The sequence below is a fragment of the Neofelis nebulosa genome, chromosome 10 (assembly GCF_028018385.1).
Source record: "Neofelis nebulosa isolate mNeoNeb1 chromosome 10, mNeoNeb1.pri, whole genome shotgun sequence".
In the NCBI taxonomy this organism is placed as follows: Eukaryota; Metazoa; Chordata; class Mammalia; order Carnivora; family Felidae; genus Neofelis; species Neofelis nebulosa.
The window spans coordinates 98,125,840-98,142,569 of record NC_080791.1 but is presented as its reverse complement, the minus strand read 5'-3'; the positions used below and the strand labels follow the sequence as shown (position 1 = coordinate 98,142,569).

The following is a 16,730-nucleotide window of genomic DNA, read 5'->3' as shown; positions in this document are numbered from 1 at the left end:
GTTTCTAGAGTCAAAGGGAGTTTTCCTATCAGCACACATAAAAAATGCTCCATCTAGATGTTGGTTAAACAAGTTACACACACTGGCCTGGATCTGGGGATGTGAGGGAATGAAAAGATCAGACCTCCCAGCAAATAGTGACCTTCCTGAAATCACAAGATTCCAAACTGACAAAGCCACCCCATGCCACAAAATCCCGCCACTGGCAAGGACACGGAAGCAGTGTGGAAGGACAGACAGAAGGATGATCTGATGAACGCGGATAGTTGGGTGGACAGTCAGATGTATTGCCCTCTTTCCTTCTGGGCGGTGGGGGCACGACCACAGGGTCACGTGCCTACCATCCACATGGCACAGCCCTGCACTCAGCCCTCCAGCTCATTTCCTCATTACTGGTAGGCAACGGCTGCTCGTGGACCCCCCCCAGCCCACCCACCGGACACAGCCCCACAGAGCGCTCCCGTGCTCTTCGGCTCAGGGTCAGAGGGAAGGGCCCCTTTTCAGGTGTGTGACTGGCCCGGAAGCCCTGTTCTGCTTGGCCGTGACCGGGCACAGGGTGCACTGCCCTCCCCGCCCCTCACCTTTTTGTACAGGTCCCACAGGCGGTAGTAGAAGAGGCGGCACGAGAGGCAGCCAAAGCGCAGGTAGGGGCTGAGGCCCGTGGGGCTGGCCAGCAGGGAGTTGGCGTTCATTCGGGGTCTCTCATAGTTGGCAACCCAAGCCTGCAGTGGGAAGAGAAGGCGAAGAAAGGAAAGGCCGGGATGCTAGAGAAAAAAACCCCGAGGCGCCGGCACGGAGCGTGACTTCAGAGCCCGCTGTCATACACGTCCTCCCATCTGATCTGAACCGTCCTCTGAGGCGGCATTTCTCAGCGCCTCCTTTTGGAAACGAACAACGAAGCCCAAAGGGTGATGTGCCTCTTCTGGGGTTACAGAGGCGGTAAGAGACAGGGCTGGGGGGCACTTAGCTTCTGACTCCAGACTCCACCTACATCTAGTAACTATTTTCTCTTGCTCCACTCCTAGAACCTCTTTCTCTTCTTGATGACTCTTTCACAGACTTCACACCCTCTTCAGACCCCCTACGCCACACTTCCCCGCCACCCTCCAGCAGACGACTTTCCTTCCCAACAATAAGGAAATGGAAGCCCTCCGGAGAAAAGCTCCTCAACCTTTAGCCACCGAATCTACAAACTCGCCTGCATCTACACCTACCCCCTCTTGTGACCCTGCCCAAGGCCAAGGCCTCTGCCTGGCTCTGGAGCCCGCCCCTCTTCCCTCTCTTGCATGTTCCGTATCTTTCTCTCCAGTTTCTACTCCGAGAATATTGGGGAAGTCATCTCACTTTTTCGCAAACCAAAGGAAAAAAAAAAAAAAATGAAAGACTTCTAGTAACTTCTAGCAACCCTGCAGACCTCTACTCTTGGGTCCTCTTTCCTCTCTTCACAGCCCATTTCCCCACATACACCTTCACTTTTCAGCCCACTTGGGTCTGGCTTCTGCCCTCACCCACTCCCACCAAGCTGCCTCCCACCAAAGTCTCTGTGGTTTCCATGCCACTGAGTCCTGCAGGCACTTCCTGTCATAGTTTTGGACCTCTCGGCACATCTCACCCTGCTCCCGTCTCCATAACCCTCTGTTCTGTTGGCCTTTGGACTCCACACACTCCTGGCTGCCTCCCCTCCCAACCCCTTCAGTGCTGGCATCTCAGGGCTCTGTGCTGGGTCCCCTACTCAACTGTGTTCCTGGGGGAGAGCGTCCAGTCCCGTGGCTCCCAACACCACTTCTTTACGGAGGATCGGCATGTCAGTGGCTCCAGCCCAGGATGCTTAGCTGCTGCTTAGCTGGATTCCCAGATCACTCCATCCACCTCCCTGCCAGGATTTCTACTTGACTGCCCTCCAGGCCCCTGGAAGTGTAACAACTCTTTTCTTCAAACCACCCTTCCACGGGCATCCTTATCTCAGAAAATGCACCGTCATCCACCTGGGTGTCCACGCCAAGGCCTGGCCATCACCTGTGACTTCTTTGTGGCCAAGTCCTGTCAATTCTACTGTTCAAAGATTCCTCAAATCTGTCCTTTTCTTCCCATCACTCTTGCCACCAACCTGGATCAGGCTAAGATGTAGACTCGACGACTGTGACAGGCTCCCAATTGATCTCCCTGCATCTATTCTGGTCGCCCTCTAATCCCCTCTCCACACTGGGGGCAGAGTCACTGTTATTTAAGTTTTTTTTAGTCTACATACTTCCTGTCATTTCCTTCTTTCCCTTTAAGGTTCTCTGCAAAGAACCCAGGCCATTTGACTTGTACTGATTCCCGCAGTCTACATTTTGCTGATTGCACACGCACAGTATATTGCTGCAAACTGGTGGCCGGTACCAGAGACTGGGTTGGACTCAGATTTGACTTCTTTGGCAAGACTGCGGGGGACACAATGCCTGACTGTCTCTCTTTACGGGGTTAGTAGTCATTGATGCACAATGAGTCATCATTGAAGGTTGCAAAATGTTCCATCATTCCTTTCTCATTTAAAAATAGGGATACTGAGGGGCACCTGGGTGGCTCAGTCGGTTAAACGTCTGATTTCGGCTCAGGTCGTGATCTCACGGTTCATGGGTTCAAGCCCTGCGTCAGGCTCTGTGCTGATGGCTCAGAGCCTGGAGCTACTTCAGATTCTGTCTCCCTCTCTCTCTGCCCCTCCCCCACTCGCACTCTATTTCTCTCAAAAATAAACATTAAATAAAATAATAAAATAAAATAAAAATAGGGATACTTTTATAAAGAGATGCTTGCCCTCATCTACTATTTTGGGGAACCAGGGATAAAGATCACACACTGTCTCCCCTTTTTGGTGACAGCACCTAGTTTCCTTGCAGTGATCCAACCTGCCCTAACCTCAGTCCAACTGGGTAAAGTGGAGCCGAGCTCACCTTCTGACTCTGGGAGTAGTTTGACAGGGAGACACCCCTTCCTCGGCCGTGGTGATTGAGTCAGGGACTGTCACACGACCCGATCCAGAGTGAAATGAAAACACTCCTCGGGACTTTTCTCAGAGCTTTTAGAAAAGAGGCACACTACTTCCTCTGGTGTGCTTAGCAGACCGAAAATAAGCTTCTGGTGACCACTTTGCCACTGCTCAAGGAAAGCCTACCTCAGAGCTCAGAGATGGAGAATGTATTCCTGGTAGCATTACTTGGACACCTGGATCCACCTAAAGGCTACACCTTGGACTCCTAGTTAACTGAGTTCAAAAACTCCCTTTTTCAAAAGCCAACTTGCAAATACAAACTGATTAATAAAACTCCCTTCCTCTTTGCTCCCCTAATACTCTGAACTGCTCTTTTCCTAACCCTCAGAGTACCCTGTAATTCCTTGTTTCATGTCTATCATCTACAATAGACTAGTTCCGGAATCGGACTCTCTGCTTGCCTCACTGGGCAGTCTTTTTAGTAGCTAGGCCATCCTGACACAAGCAGATGTTCACCTCAGATTTGGAGAACTGAAGACTGAAATAAACCTCCTGAGACAAGGTCACACTCTGCTCACAGGCACCTTCTCTTCTCCTAGAATGTAGGACACAGTGTTCCCTCTGACCACCACTGAGTCTGAAGGGTCCTGACACAAGGCCCCATGACAGACCACACCCTCCAGGGGCATGTGGAAAAGGACCCTGACTTCATGATCTAAGGGGACAGCCCTCCACAAAATGCTTTTAAGGTGATGATAATCCATGAGATCATTAAGTTAGCTCTTTATGCTTGTCAGTCTTATTCTAGTCCTGCCATCCCATCTGTGATCTCTACCACTCTGCCCCCTGAGCCCAGCCTGTGTTCTTGTGTACCCAAGGATCTTTGGGTAAAGCTCCTTATGTGGACAGGGACAGCTGGTCCTCCCCATAGCCCTTGGACATCAGTCTTATCCTTTTAAGTTGGTGGGGCTGGCTGGGGTGGCTGACGGTAACACGAAGATAGGGCCATCCCAAGGGAGGTGGGTCCTGTGGCACATTTTCACTGCTGGTGAGGCACCTCCAGGGCTGGGAAGCATTCTTCCCTTGTAGGTCTGCCTTAGTCTCCTTGTTCCATTGTTATCACCTGGCTGCTGGGCCAAATGCCCACCCATCTGAGAATACAAAAAGTTGAGAACCAGTCTATCAGTCTATAAAACAGCCACGGTGGGCAGGAAACCAGGAGCTGACTCAATCATGAGAACCGTCTCTGCTCCTCTAGTCCTAGGGTCATGGAAGCCGTGTGACATTATTAAGGAGTGCCTTTGAGGCCTCCACCTCTTTCCTTCCCTTTGCCAATTCCCACTTTATTGGGAGGTGGACCATTTGTTCTCTGTGTCCAAAAATACAGAAATCAATGCTGAGGGGGCCCAGCAAAAGGTGAAGATGGGACACAGAAACACAAAGTAATTAATCTTCTGGACTTCACTGACCAGACACCCTCTCAGTAAGGGGAGCCTGTACAAAGATGAAAGAAAAGCAACCTAGTATAAGTTTTGGAATCACGTAGAACAAGATCTCACTCCACTACTTGTTAACTGTGTGACCTCAGGCAAGTTACTTATCCTCTCTAAACCTTAATCTCCTAATCTGTAAAATGGAGCGCTTAACACCTACCTTGCAGGGATGTTGAAAAGAAAATAGGAAATAATGCAAGCAGATACTTAACTCAGAAATACTCAGCCCAGTGACCAGCATGTGGTAAACACTCATTAAATGGTAGTCGTTATTATTGTTGTTACTGCCATCAGGAAGATTTTTCTTTTTCTTTTCAAAATTTTTAAAGATTGTTATTAAAAAAATTTTTTTTTACTGTTTATTTATTTTTGGGAGAAGGAGAGATAGAGTGCAAGCAGGGGAGAAGCAGGAAGAAAGGGAGACACAGAATCTAAAGCAGGCTCCAGGCTCCAAGCTGTCAGCGCAGAGCCTGACGCAGGGCTCAAACCCACGAAGTGCAGGGTCACGACCTGGGCCGAAGTTGGACGCTTAACCGACTGAGCCACCCAGGAGCCCTAAAGATTTTTAGTTTTTAAATTTTTAAAAAATTTATTTATTCAGAGAGAGAGAGAGAGAGAATGAGAGAGAGAGAGAGAGAGAGGGAGGGAGAGGGAGGGAGCGCCCATGCGCACAAGCTGGGGAGGGGCAGAGGGAGACAATCTGAAGCAGGCTCCCCACTGAGCATGGATCTTCAGACCGTGAGATCATGACCTGAGCCGAAATCAAGAGTCTGAGGCTTAACCGACTGAGCCACCCACATGCCCCTAAAGATGTATACTTTTAAGTAATCTCTAGACCCCACGGGGGGCTCAAACTCACAACCCCGAGATCACAAGTCACATGGTCCACTGACTGAGCCAGCCAGGTGCCTCGGAATATTTTTCATTTTCAACCACTCTGAGGGAAGAGGCACTAAGGGACATGAAGCTGACTCTCATATCCTCTGCTGCCTGGATCCTGGCATCTGAAGTTGTGTGTCACAGAAATGGGGGCCATACCTTCCGTTCCAAATGCTTATCCAGGCGGGCCAGAGCTTCTGTCTCTCCTCCTTGCCAAACAGCCGGGCCAAGTCCTTCAGTAGGGAACCCTACAAGAGGAGGAGCAGGTCATGGAACCAGAGGTCAGGCCGTTCCAGTGACAGCTCAACAAGTCTCGACACATTGTGTTCTTTGAACCTTGTGGGAACTGAACTATGTGTTCTAGGTGCTGCTGGCGCTGAGATCATCCTAACATTTCAACATGTGCCAGGTCATCCTGGTTCTCTTTCCACTGTCACGTTTTTATCTCCTTTCCCTTGCCTTCCCTATCCCGGCCACTCCTCATTCAAGACAGATGAGAACAATCCTGTACAGCTTGCCCTATCAGGTTGGCTGGAAATGACTGTGGTTTTCAGGTGAGAAAGGCTAATTTTGTTCGGATCAAAAAACGCGGGATGGGGGAGAAAGGGTACAGTCAGTGACCTGAGGGGCTGACAGACCCCCTTTCAATGGAAACGATACTAGTTATCTTGGGGTTGGGGAGCCCACTGATGCCAGCACTAGACTGTGCCTGTATGTTCTGAGAGAGAAAAGTACAAAAACAGGAGCATAACATAGGATGATGTATATGAGTAAGAACAGAAAAAAAGACTGGAAGGACATGCTCCAAAATCAGTAGTGGTCATCTCTGGGCAGGGGGATAACAGTGATTGTTATTTCCATTTTTGTTTCACTGTTCCTTCTATAACATCTGTAATAACATGCATCACTTTGACAGAGGAGAAAAAACCCAGTAAGTTATCTTACAAAAAAGAGGAGGTTTGGGTCAGGAAGTACGCACCCAGCTCCTCCAGGGAGGGCACGCCATAGGCTTCATCATGGTTCTCCTGGATCTCGGCCCTGCAGCTCTCCATCTGCTGGCTCGTCACGGAGCCCACGGGCTTCCTGGGCAGCTCCATGCGGCTGATGATGGCCTGAAAGCGCTTGTAGGTAAGGGGTGGCTTCTGCCCGTTCAGGTCGATAATCCTGGGAATCCCAAGGCACACCTGATGTCACGCATGAGGCCTTTCACTTCAGGTCCCTGCCCTCCCAGAAAACGGCCCAGACTTGGAAGGCTTGGAGGGTGGCTTTCCTCATCCACTCACAGGTCCCACCCCTAAGTGGAAAGGAAGGGGCAAGGGAGGCTACATCTCCATTTTACCGAGAGGGAAAATGAAGCCCAGAGAGCTGGAGCAGGTGCCTCAGGTAATGGAGCAAGGCGGGGCCAAAGCTGGGACTCAATTCCAGGTTCCCTGGTGTCGACGTGGAGCCTCCTAAAGACAGAGACTGACCGTATCTCTCTAATCACAGAAAAATCCCCACTAGCCTTCTTGGTACTCAGCCTGTGTGTCCACGCCATGGGAATCCCCACGGCCCTTCCTGTCTTTCCCGGCATAAGCCTTCAGGAAGTCCTTTGACAAGAACTGCAAGCATGTTCTTCTGTTGAAAAATCATTCCCTTCTTGGTCCCAATTTGTTAGAACAGAGACATGGAGAATAGACTATCTTTCCTAAATCAGAGATCGGGGCTGTGGTCAATAGCAGTAACTATTTAAAGGGCGTTTGGTAGTTCTCAAAGGTGTTTGTTGTTGTTGTTGTTTTCATGAGCAAGGGAAACAGAGACAAACTCAGGTTAAGGAAAGAAGATATAGGACTGAGGAAAACTGAGGCCGTTTATACAGAATGCATTGGGGTGGCCTGGAGCCAGACTCCCAGGGCTCTTCCTGTTGGCCAAGAAGCAGCTTACGCAAGAACTGGCTGGCTGGGTAGGTTTGCTGGGGATGTGAGGTTGGCTGCTGCCCCTGCAGTCACCTCCCCTTCGGCTGGCACGTGGCAGGAGGAGGAGCTCCACACCCATCCGCTCCTCCTGAGAGCTAGCTCACGTGCAGAGATGTGTGACCTGGCCTCCTGGCAGCCACCACTAGCTTGTGGGGGGGGGGGGGGTGCGGCAGGGAGCAGGGATGGCTGCTGGCTTGGCAGCAAAAGCAGCGGCAGCAGCAGGAGGGTGACAGCTCTGCCAGGGAAGGGGAGGGGAGGGGAGGGTTTCCTCCTAGACACTCTGAAAGCACACAGGCCTGTCCCTAGGGAAGGAGGCTGCTCTGTAGTTATCAGCCCCCCGCAGGGATCTCTAGAGCCTCCTGCACAACATCTAAATACATGGCCTGGAAACCCAGATAGCCAGGGGAGCCCGGGGAACTCACATTAGATACAGAAATTGGGTATATGGGAATAGAGCTCTGTCAGGAAGGTTACCAGGTAGGGTCCACTGAGGTCAGAGGGCAGCCTTTCAGGAGCAGGACACAAGTGGGAGTGCGAGTGGACGGGACAACAGATTAGGGGCAGATCTGTGAAGACCTTGCATGGGGATCCTCACTGCTTCCATCCGTCGGCCTTAGTGAGCCTCTTTGCACCCAAATCGGGTACAGCTCTTTGTGATCTGTTCCACAGGCCCCAACTCGGGCCCATTCTCTTCCGGATTCTAGAAAATGCCATACCTCATGTGCCAGGTGGCTCTATCGGTAAACCTCCCAGAGTTCTGCTCAGCAGGGGCCAGAACCACCAACTTCCATAATTGGCAAGCTGAGCCCAGGGACCCATTTCTCACCTGTCCAGGTCATAGAGAGTGTGAGAGTTCTCAGTCACCACCTCCACACCGGCCTCCTTGGCCATCTTCATGATGGCTGCGTCACGTTCTTTCCCAAAAGGTTCAGAGTCGTATTCAAAGGTCAAGCGGGTCACCCCCCATTCCTGTGGGGAGAGAATCTGTTATGCTGAACACTGTTTGGGGAGGAAAATGAAGCAGAGAACTCTGCTCCTTCCTTGCAGGAAACAAATCTGGAGACCTGTCAGAGTGGGCTGCAGAACAAACTAGGGACAAAGATTTGAACTGGAAAGCCAACAATCTGAGGTTCACAGGTTTGAGGAGAGCAGGTCTTTGAGGTGAGGCCAAAAGCATGGCGACAGTGGAGCCCGAGACTGGTGGAATCAAGAGAGAGGTGGGTAGTCCTGTATGCTTGCTGGGTCCTGGGGGTAGGAGACTGCAGCAAGTGGCTATAAATACAACGCTCCCAGGGGAGGCCTACTGGTGGAGACAGCGCCCAGCATGCCTTTCCCGGAGCTCCTCAGGGCCCTGCAAACTTCTGGCTTGGTTTTCTTGGCAGACTTGTGCTATGTGAAGTGTCCTAATGGTTTCCACGGCAACACTCCTGAGGCCAGTAGCAAACAGAGATCACAGGCTCTACCCAGCTCTCTCAGCAAGTCGGGGAAGGAGGCGCAATTCTTAGTCCAGAGGTCAGAGAAATCAGACCAGAGGGGCCACATGCTAAAAAATAAAGGAATTCTTTTCTAAGTCTTTAGTGTTTTCTAGTAGAATTTTCTAGATTTCCTTGCAATACTGGGAGAAAGCTGGCCCAGTAAAAGATTGTACAGATAACTCACAGAAAGCCCTAGAACATGACTGTCAAGAAGAAATCCATATTCCAACCAAAGTCTCTGGCCATGGTCCCTTAAAACTCTAACCCCCCAGGGCAAATGCCCTTTCCATAAGGGACCTGACTCAGCTCTGTCTGTGGTGTGGGTCCTGAGAGGGCTGACTATACCCTCGTCTAGGATAACAGGACTAAACATTTATTGAGCCTTTACCATGAGCCAGGTACCGTGTTTAGCAATTCATATAGATGACATTGCTAAATACTCATAACTCTGTGGATAGTAATAAAATATTATTAGATGCCACCTTCTCCAAGAAGCTTTCCTTGACCTTCTCTTTCAATAGGATTTTCCCGCACCTGGCGCTTTTTCCATCACAGCATTTACCATATGGCAATGAAGCTGCCCATTACTTGTCTATTTCCCACATTAGCGTGTGAACTCTCAGAGCAAGAATGCTGTCTCATTCAGCATTACCCTAGTACCTAGCAGGGGGTCTAGGACATACTAGAAGCTCAATAAATATACAGTCGTCACCTCTGATCTGAAGGGGATGTGTTCCAAGACCACCAGCGGATGCCTGAAACTGCAGATAGCACTGAACCCTACATATAGTACTGTTTTTTTCCGACACGTATTTACCTATGATAGAGTTTAATTTGTAAGTTAGGCACAGGAGATTAACACAACAGTAACTAATAATAAAAGAACAATTAGAAAATATACTGTAATAAAAGTCATGCAAACGTGGTCGCTCTCTTAAAATACCTTATTGTACTGTACCCACCTTTCTCTTTGTGATGATGTGAGATGATAAAATGTCTACATGAGATGGAGTGAGGTGAATGATGTGTTAGGCGACTGAGTGACCTTCTGACATACAGTCAGATCATCTGCTTCCAGACTACAGTTGACAGTGAGCAACTAAAACAGTGAGTAAGGGGAAGGACTATTATATGCTGAGTGGCTGAATGAATGATCTGTCTGAATTTCTGGGCTATTGCTGGGTTGGCCTCTGAGGTGCTAGGAGGAGAGGAGACAGGGGACACAATGCAGAGCAAGAAGCGAGGCACATGTGTTTAACGGTGTGGGGGTTAAGAACACAAATCTGGAGTCTGAGAGCGGGGCTCAAGTCTTAGATCACCACTTAGCTGCATGACCATGAAGTTATTGTTCCCTCATCTATAGAACAGGGACAGCAGTAGGTACTCTTAGGCGGCTATGTGAATTAATACATGTAAAACACTTAGAATGCTGTTTGACTCATAGTCTGCCCTCAATGAACGCTATTTTCAGCACTATGTGATTTGTGTGTGTACGTGTGTGGGATGCAGGGAGGTGAAGTGAATGAGAAGGTATTTAGTAAGCTGCTTATCTTGACATGAGACCTCTCCTCTGGTCTTTCCCCCCAGGAAGAGGACGGAAGGGAGCTGGGGTGGAAAGGGGCATAAAAACAATCCTGCCCTGCTGTGGATGAGGACAGACTGTCCTAGAGCTCTCTGTCCGTGAGTACTTTTGCCTCTGTTTGGACCTTGAAATGTGCTTTAAAAAGAAAGCGGCTGGGGGTGGGGACAAGTGGACTGGCTACCTGATAGAACAGAGGCCTACATGGTACCCAAGTGAAGATTTGTATCAATCATTTGCCCCAGGGGAGGCAGGGAGCTCCCTCAAAAGGGCTGATTTTGTTCCCAACAAGAACACAGCAAGACAGGAAACACCCTGTGCTAAATAAAAAGGAAAACTTGTCTTCAAACTCCTGGCATAGGAAGAGCCCTCATAAATCTTGCTGGCTTGAGCCAAGAAAACATCTAAGGAAGCCAGTGGCATCCGGGGTGGAATAACTTGCCACATCCCTTGTCTGGATTGAGCTGGGAACTTTCCAACAAGACAGTGGTTTCACAGAATTTTTCCTTTAACACAGTTTCCATTCTGTCGGCAAGCTGATTGGCTTTGCTCCCAACTTCCCTAGAGGCAGCAGTCAGAGCACGCTGACCGGTTCCATTCTCTCAGTCAGAACATCACCTCATTTAGTCTGCGGGGACACTCTGGAGAACAGCATCTCACCGTCTTCTCTAGGACTCTGCACACGTACCTTGAATAGCCTTGGGAACACGTCAGCGGGCTGTCCCCGGACTACAAACAGGCGAGAGTTCAGTTTCCTCAAACTTGTATCCAAATCTTCCAGAGACTGAAGTAGGAACCTGCAGAACCCAACAGGCCTTTTAGAGGTGACATAATGAAGAGGCATTCTTTTTCCTAACAAAGCAGGGAGAAGCTTACACTATGCTGAACAAGTAGCATCATTAGTACCAGGACCAGAGAGACCCGGGCACTACTCCAGCCATTACTTAACCTGTTTAGCTTTTTTCTTCTAATCTGGAACATGGAGCTGATGTTGGTACCGAGCTCCTAAAATTGCTAAGAAAAGGAAATCAAATAATGTGTGAAAAACATTTAGTGCAGTGCCTGGCTTATAGAAAGGCTGGGACAGATGTGAGCTGCTCCTCCTCGGGCTGTTTCTCTGTGGATCTGAGGGAAGTCACTTATTCCCTTGCAGCCTCGGGCCCTGTGTATGAATATTCACCCATTGTAAGGCTGCTGTGAAAATCAAAAGGGAGAACAGGGGAGAAATCCATCTGAAAAATAAGAGCAATATTGTGTGGAAGCCTGAGGTCTTACCAGAGAGGAACAAGACTGCGAGAGCCCTGGCAAACCCTACCTCCCCGGGCCCATCGGACCCCTGCCTTGTGCATTCATGCTCTGGGCTGCACCTGTCTACCTCCGCACCCCCACAGCCTGGGCGGGTCCCCAGTTCTCAGGGTTTTGTTTGGCAGGTGGTTCATTCTCCAGGCCTCCAGCTGCCAGATTCTCACCCTAAGAGAGAGAAGGCCTTAGAAGGTACTTCTCTATAGGATACCCTCACATGCTTTTCGGGGTGGGGACCCCAGATACTCAAGAGACCTAGTCTTGAGAGCTGGATCACCACGGGGAAGGAAAAAGCATTTGCTGAGTGCCTTCGGTGTTCTATTTATTATTATGATGTGACCGCAAACATTTATTTACTGTTCGGTTAGGCACAACCACCTTTCTGAGAAATCTATCAATACCTTTTTATGACATGTGTGTGTTTTTTTTAAGTTTATTTAATTTATTTAGTAATCTCTATGCCCAACATGGGGCTTGAACTCACAACCCCAAGATCAAGAGTCGCATGCCAGCCAGGCACCCCTGACATGTGTTTTATTTTTAAATTAAATGAAATCAACATTTTAAAGATAACTATGTAATTCAAAATTCAAGTTGTAAAAAGTTTACATGGTAAAAAGTCTCCCCTTTGTCCATGAGGGATTTAATTCCCCTCCAAAGAGACAAACAATGTCATTGTGTTATTATATATCTGTTATGCTTTTTGACGTGTTTTCTTTTTAATTCTCTCAATACATTTTGAAGGGAAATATCTTCATTTTATAGATGAGGAAAATGAGACACTGAGAAGATAATTAATTTGCTTAAGATCATAATCGTTAAGTGACAAAGCTGGGATAGGAACCTGTGCTCCATTTCTAAAGCCTTTTAGTGACACGCCCGACACTCTTCCAGGGGCTGAGATGCTGCCAGACCTCACGTGTTCGGAATCTCTCTGACAAACACAAACCTGACTATAGGCAACTCACTGACACTCTGATCTTCCTCAGGAACTAAGCCCTGACAGGTCAGCCTGGTTCGCAGATACCACTGCTATCTATATTTTGGTATCTCCCACCCATCTCTGTCAATGACGGAAATCACTAGGTTTTTTTTTGAACGCAACGAAACCCTGTGCCTCTTCCGCAGCACACATCACATCCCCTGACGACTGCAGACTTAGAGAAGCAGCCACCGTTCCCAGGCTGCCAACTAGAACCAGTCCCCACTGCTGAGTCTGACGTCTGCGACATGACACTCCCATGGCAGCGAATGCCACAGGCCCAGATTCCAGCATGAGCAGAGTCCTGGGCTCAGCCCAAAGCATCATGCCAGCCAGCAGAGACTCTCCAAGGCGATGGGAATGGAGACTGCTGCTTCATGCAAACCCAAAGCTCCGCCTCTGTGAATTTCTGTTTTTGAAAAACTGACGCCCTTAAAAAAGGAAAGCTAAGCCGGGAGTGACGCACTTGTGTCGGCCTCCTCCCAGGCTGCACCATTCCTCTCAAGAGGAAGATAGGAGAGACCCATGTAAATAGCCTCATGCCACCTGAAACCTGGGCCCTGCCAGCGAGAATGCTGCAGGTGACTGGAGACCTAAATTCCACAACCTCAGGGCAGAAGGTCCTTCATCTGCGGCTCCCAGGAATGTCCTTGCCATGCACTTCGGTGGCCTCCTCCCTCACAGTCCCCCAGGCTGCACAGGCTTTCAGTCTGAAGCTATAAATAAGGCTGACATGCACACGAAAGCTAGCTTCCAGCTGTTTCTACAGAACTTTATTTCCAGACCTCATTTACTGAAAGGAGAGATTCCTTGCAGTGGCTCTCAAGGAAGATAACCCCACGAGAGCCCTTTTCTTCTTTGACGTGAGATGTCTACAGCTGAAGCAGGAAGCAGAAGGCCCGATTCTGAATTCAGCAACCAAATGATAATAATGATGACAGCAACAACTAACATTTGATGAGCATTTTCAATGAACCCAGCACCAGTCTACTTATTTTATGTACATTATCTCATTTAATTCTCAAACTGACCTATGAGGTAGATACTATCATTATTCCCATTTTATAGATGAGGAAACATTATTCCCATTTTATAGATGAGGAAACCGAGGCACAGAGTGGCCAGAATTCAAACCAGGCCGCCAGGCTCCATTGCTTCTTGACCAGGACTTACGATGTGAGTGCTGAGGCTGTGCTGTTCAAGACGCAGCCATCAAGGAGAACCACAGCCAACAACTTTGCTACCAGATCCGTGCTCCTCTGAGGATCAATGGCTGTGAATCTCCCAGAAGCTTGATGAAATGCAGAATCCCAGAAAGACGTCCAGGATCAGAATCTGCATTTTAGCAAGAGCCCCCGGTGATTCCTTTGCACACTAAAGTTTCACAAGCACTGTTCTAGAAAGCTGAACTTCACTTCTAGCTTCTGTTTACAAGTTGCCTTTCTTTGCTTCTAATTTGTTTCTACTAAACTTTCTCTGAGATCCTGGTTTCTGCCTCTTCTTTGGTGCTCTAGATATGCTTTGTTACTTCCAACTTCCCCCCTGAGTCCAGCCCTACAGGGCTTCTCCAGGAAGGAGGTTTACAGGATGGCCCCCATAAGAGGCAACAGGCCCCCAGGAGCCCCAGCCTCCAGGCAGCCAGAGAAAGAGAAGCCACTGCTATGGTGGCTCACCTCACCTGCCAGGTGACAGCTTTGCGTAACACCAAAGAAACAGGGAGCTGCACTGCTACTGGGCAAAGGTTCACTGGGGCCGGTGTGTCCATTCTTTCACTGGAGAGAATTTTGGGCCTTTTGCCCTCCTTTAGAGCCCTCCTCTCCACATGGCCAGTTTCTCTTTACTCCAATAAGGGTGGACTCTAAAGAAAACTGGCCTGTGCACTGGAGATACCAGTGTTTGGGGCTGGCAGCTCACCCTTGGCAGCTCTAAGCTGAGCTCACATGGCCGAAATTTAGAGCACACGGTCCTATGTGAGCAGTTAAAGCTCACCCTTAGGATTAGACAACACGTGCAACTGAATTATATTACGTAAGTCCTCTGGAGCTAGAGGCAGACAGAACTGGAGAAGGCCAAACAGGGACTTCCAAAAATACAGAAAGGACTCTGTAATTCAGGGACTCCATGGGGCTAGCGTTTTAGAATAAGACAGGCGGATTTTTAGAGAAGACCTTCCCCAGAGATGGAAGATTCTGTGTTGAGGAATATTTTATTTGTTGTTAATAGGAGGAGGGAGGATGACGGTGAACTCTTTTTTGGGTCTAGATTGCCCTTGACCAAATTCCTCTGCTTCAAGCCAAGGTTATCTAACTACATGATGATATCATAGGCCTGCCCAGACTGACTACCTAGGATATTAATAGAAATTAATTTATCCTAAGTCAGAGAGTGTAAGTCCCATGGAAAAGGATAACCTAAATCCACAATCCATAGCAGGGATTGATCTCTCACCATCACTCTGAAATTAGGAAAGAATAAATATATTTTTATCTGAGAGAAAGATGAAGGTTTTTATCCCTTTTCCGGCAAATGGAAACATTTCCTCAGCAGCAGAACAGTAATGTGACTCGCTTGGATACCAGTGTGAAGAGCTCAGAGAAACTCACATTTCTCCCCCAGTAGACTACAATGCTCAATCCCCTGCTTGCTGACCGAGTTCCAGGGAAGAACCGGCTAAATCGACAGTCTCACAGTGATTAGCTCCCAGCACTGGGATGAGACACACTTGTTCTCATCAGGCATGCTGGGGAGGTTCCAGTTCACCTCACTTATTAATTCTGAATTATACAGGCTTATATCGTATTTCTACCAACTCCCCCTGTCCCAGAAGCTCCTGAATGCACCTGCAGCACAGAGCTAGGGAGAAAATGATTTAAATAAAGGTTTTAGTGAATTGCTGCCAACACCCAATCTAAGTTGCAGGAGCAAGAGGAAGGCAATACCCATTTTTAAATCCAGAAGCTGATTACCACCACCCCCCCCTTTTTTTGGGTGGTCCTCACTGCAGAACCTCCTTCCAAATGCAGCAAATTTGGGGAAGGCAGGGCTGGGGAAAATGGCAAAGGATTAAGCCAACTAGTGCTTGACGAAAAAAAAGTCCTGAGGCTTATTGAGCTACAATTAGCCCATCAACTTCCCACTACCACCAAGGCAAGGAGTAGGCTAGCCCTTCTGCTATGCTAATAAATATACAGATTTCTTGGTTGCCTTTCTCTGTCCTGTTTTACTCTTAGAAAGTGCCATTCATGGTTATTTTAATCTGATTCATCTGCCGAAAATGCCATGCGGGAGTAAGTGTAGGAAGTGCAGGAAGAGAACAGAATCTCAGATCTCGATTCCCCCCACCTCTTGCAGATGGCCCACAGCCCACCCCTTCTCGGGAGGCTTCTCTGAGGCAGCAACTGAAGTATCTGCAGAGCCTGGATGTTATGCTGCAGCACAGTTCTCCCAGACGACTCCCAGAGCCAGAAACAGCCGCTGGAAGATTACACATATTGAAGTTACGCAGAGGTACGGCTGGCTCCATCACTCTCCCAACCCCCAACCGAGTGTGTAAAACAGTCCCACAGCTCTGCCCTGGATCTGACCACGGGAGCAAAGTGTACGATGGGGGTGGCAGCAGTGCGACTGCTTCCAGGTCCAGGAGCAGTTATCATATTCGATCTGTCTTGTGTTTTTTCACCTCTTCCTTCTGAATGCCAAAGCTAATTAGCCTCCCTGCCAATGCACTGCAACACATCTCCCAAGCTGTCGGGCTTGAGCCTGTGGTTCTCAGGCTTCACTGCACATGAGAGCTTTAAAAACCCTGATGCTCAGGCTGTAACCCAGAACCATTAAATCAGAATTGGGGGAGAAGGAAGTCCAGGCATCTGTTAAAGATCTTTTAGTGATTCCCATGTTCAGCAAGACAGATGCTGCTCTGGTCCGTCCCCCTATTTTATTTATTTCGTGGCATTCAGTTCTCCTGAATCACGATTGTTTACTTGTCCTCCGTCACTAAAATGTAGGCTCCAGAAGCTCTGGACACCACAATGGCTTGTTCATTACTATGTCCCAGCAGCACCCAGAGCGGCGCCTGGCAGATTTTAGGCCCTCAT

General features: G+C 48.8%; 1 protein-coding gene across 2 annotated transcripts in view; it reads right to left on the bottom strand.

The window, feature by feature from the left end:
- CRY2 (cryptochrome circadian regulator 2) overlaps nucleotides 1-16,730 on the bottom strand; it is a 34,263-nt gene that overhangs the window by 15,313 nt on the left and 2,220 nt on the right. For both annotated transcript variants that reach the window (XM_058688761.1, XM_058688760.1), the window contains exons 2-6: nucleotides 11,041-11,149; nucleotides 8,125-8,267; nucleotides 6,323-6,507; nucleotides 5,503-5,591; nucleotides 582-722 (exon numbers count right to left, since the gene is read on the bottom strand). In XM_058688761.1, the coding sequence (XP_058544744.1) occupies nucleotides 582-722; nucleotides 5,503-5,591; nucleotides 6,323-6,507; nucleotides 8,125-8,267; nucleotides 11,041-11,149 (667 nt within the window). The remainder of the gene's footprint in view (nucleotides 1-581; nucleotides 723-5,502; nucleotides 5,592-6,322; nucleotides 6,508-8,124; nucleotides 8,268-11,040; nucleotides 11,150-16,730) is intronic.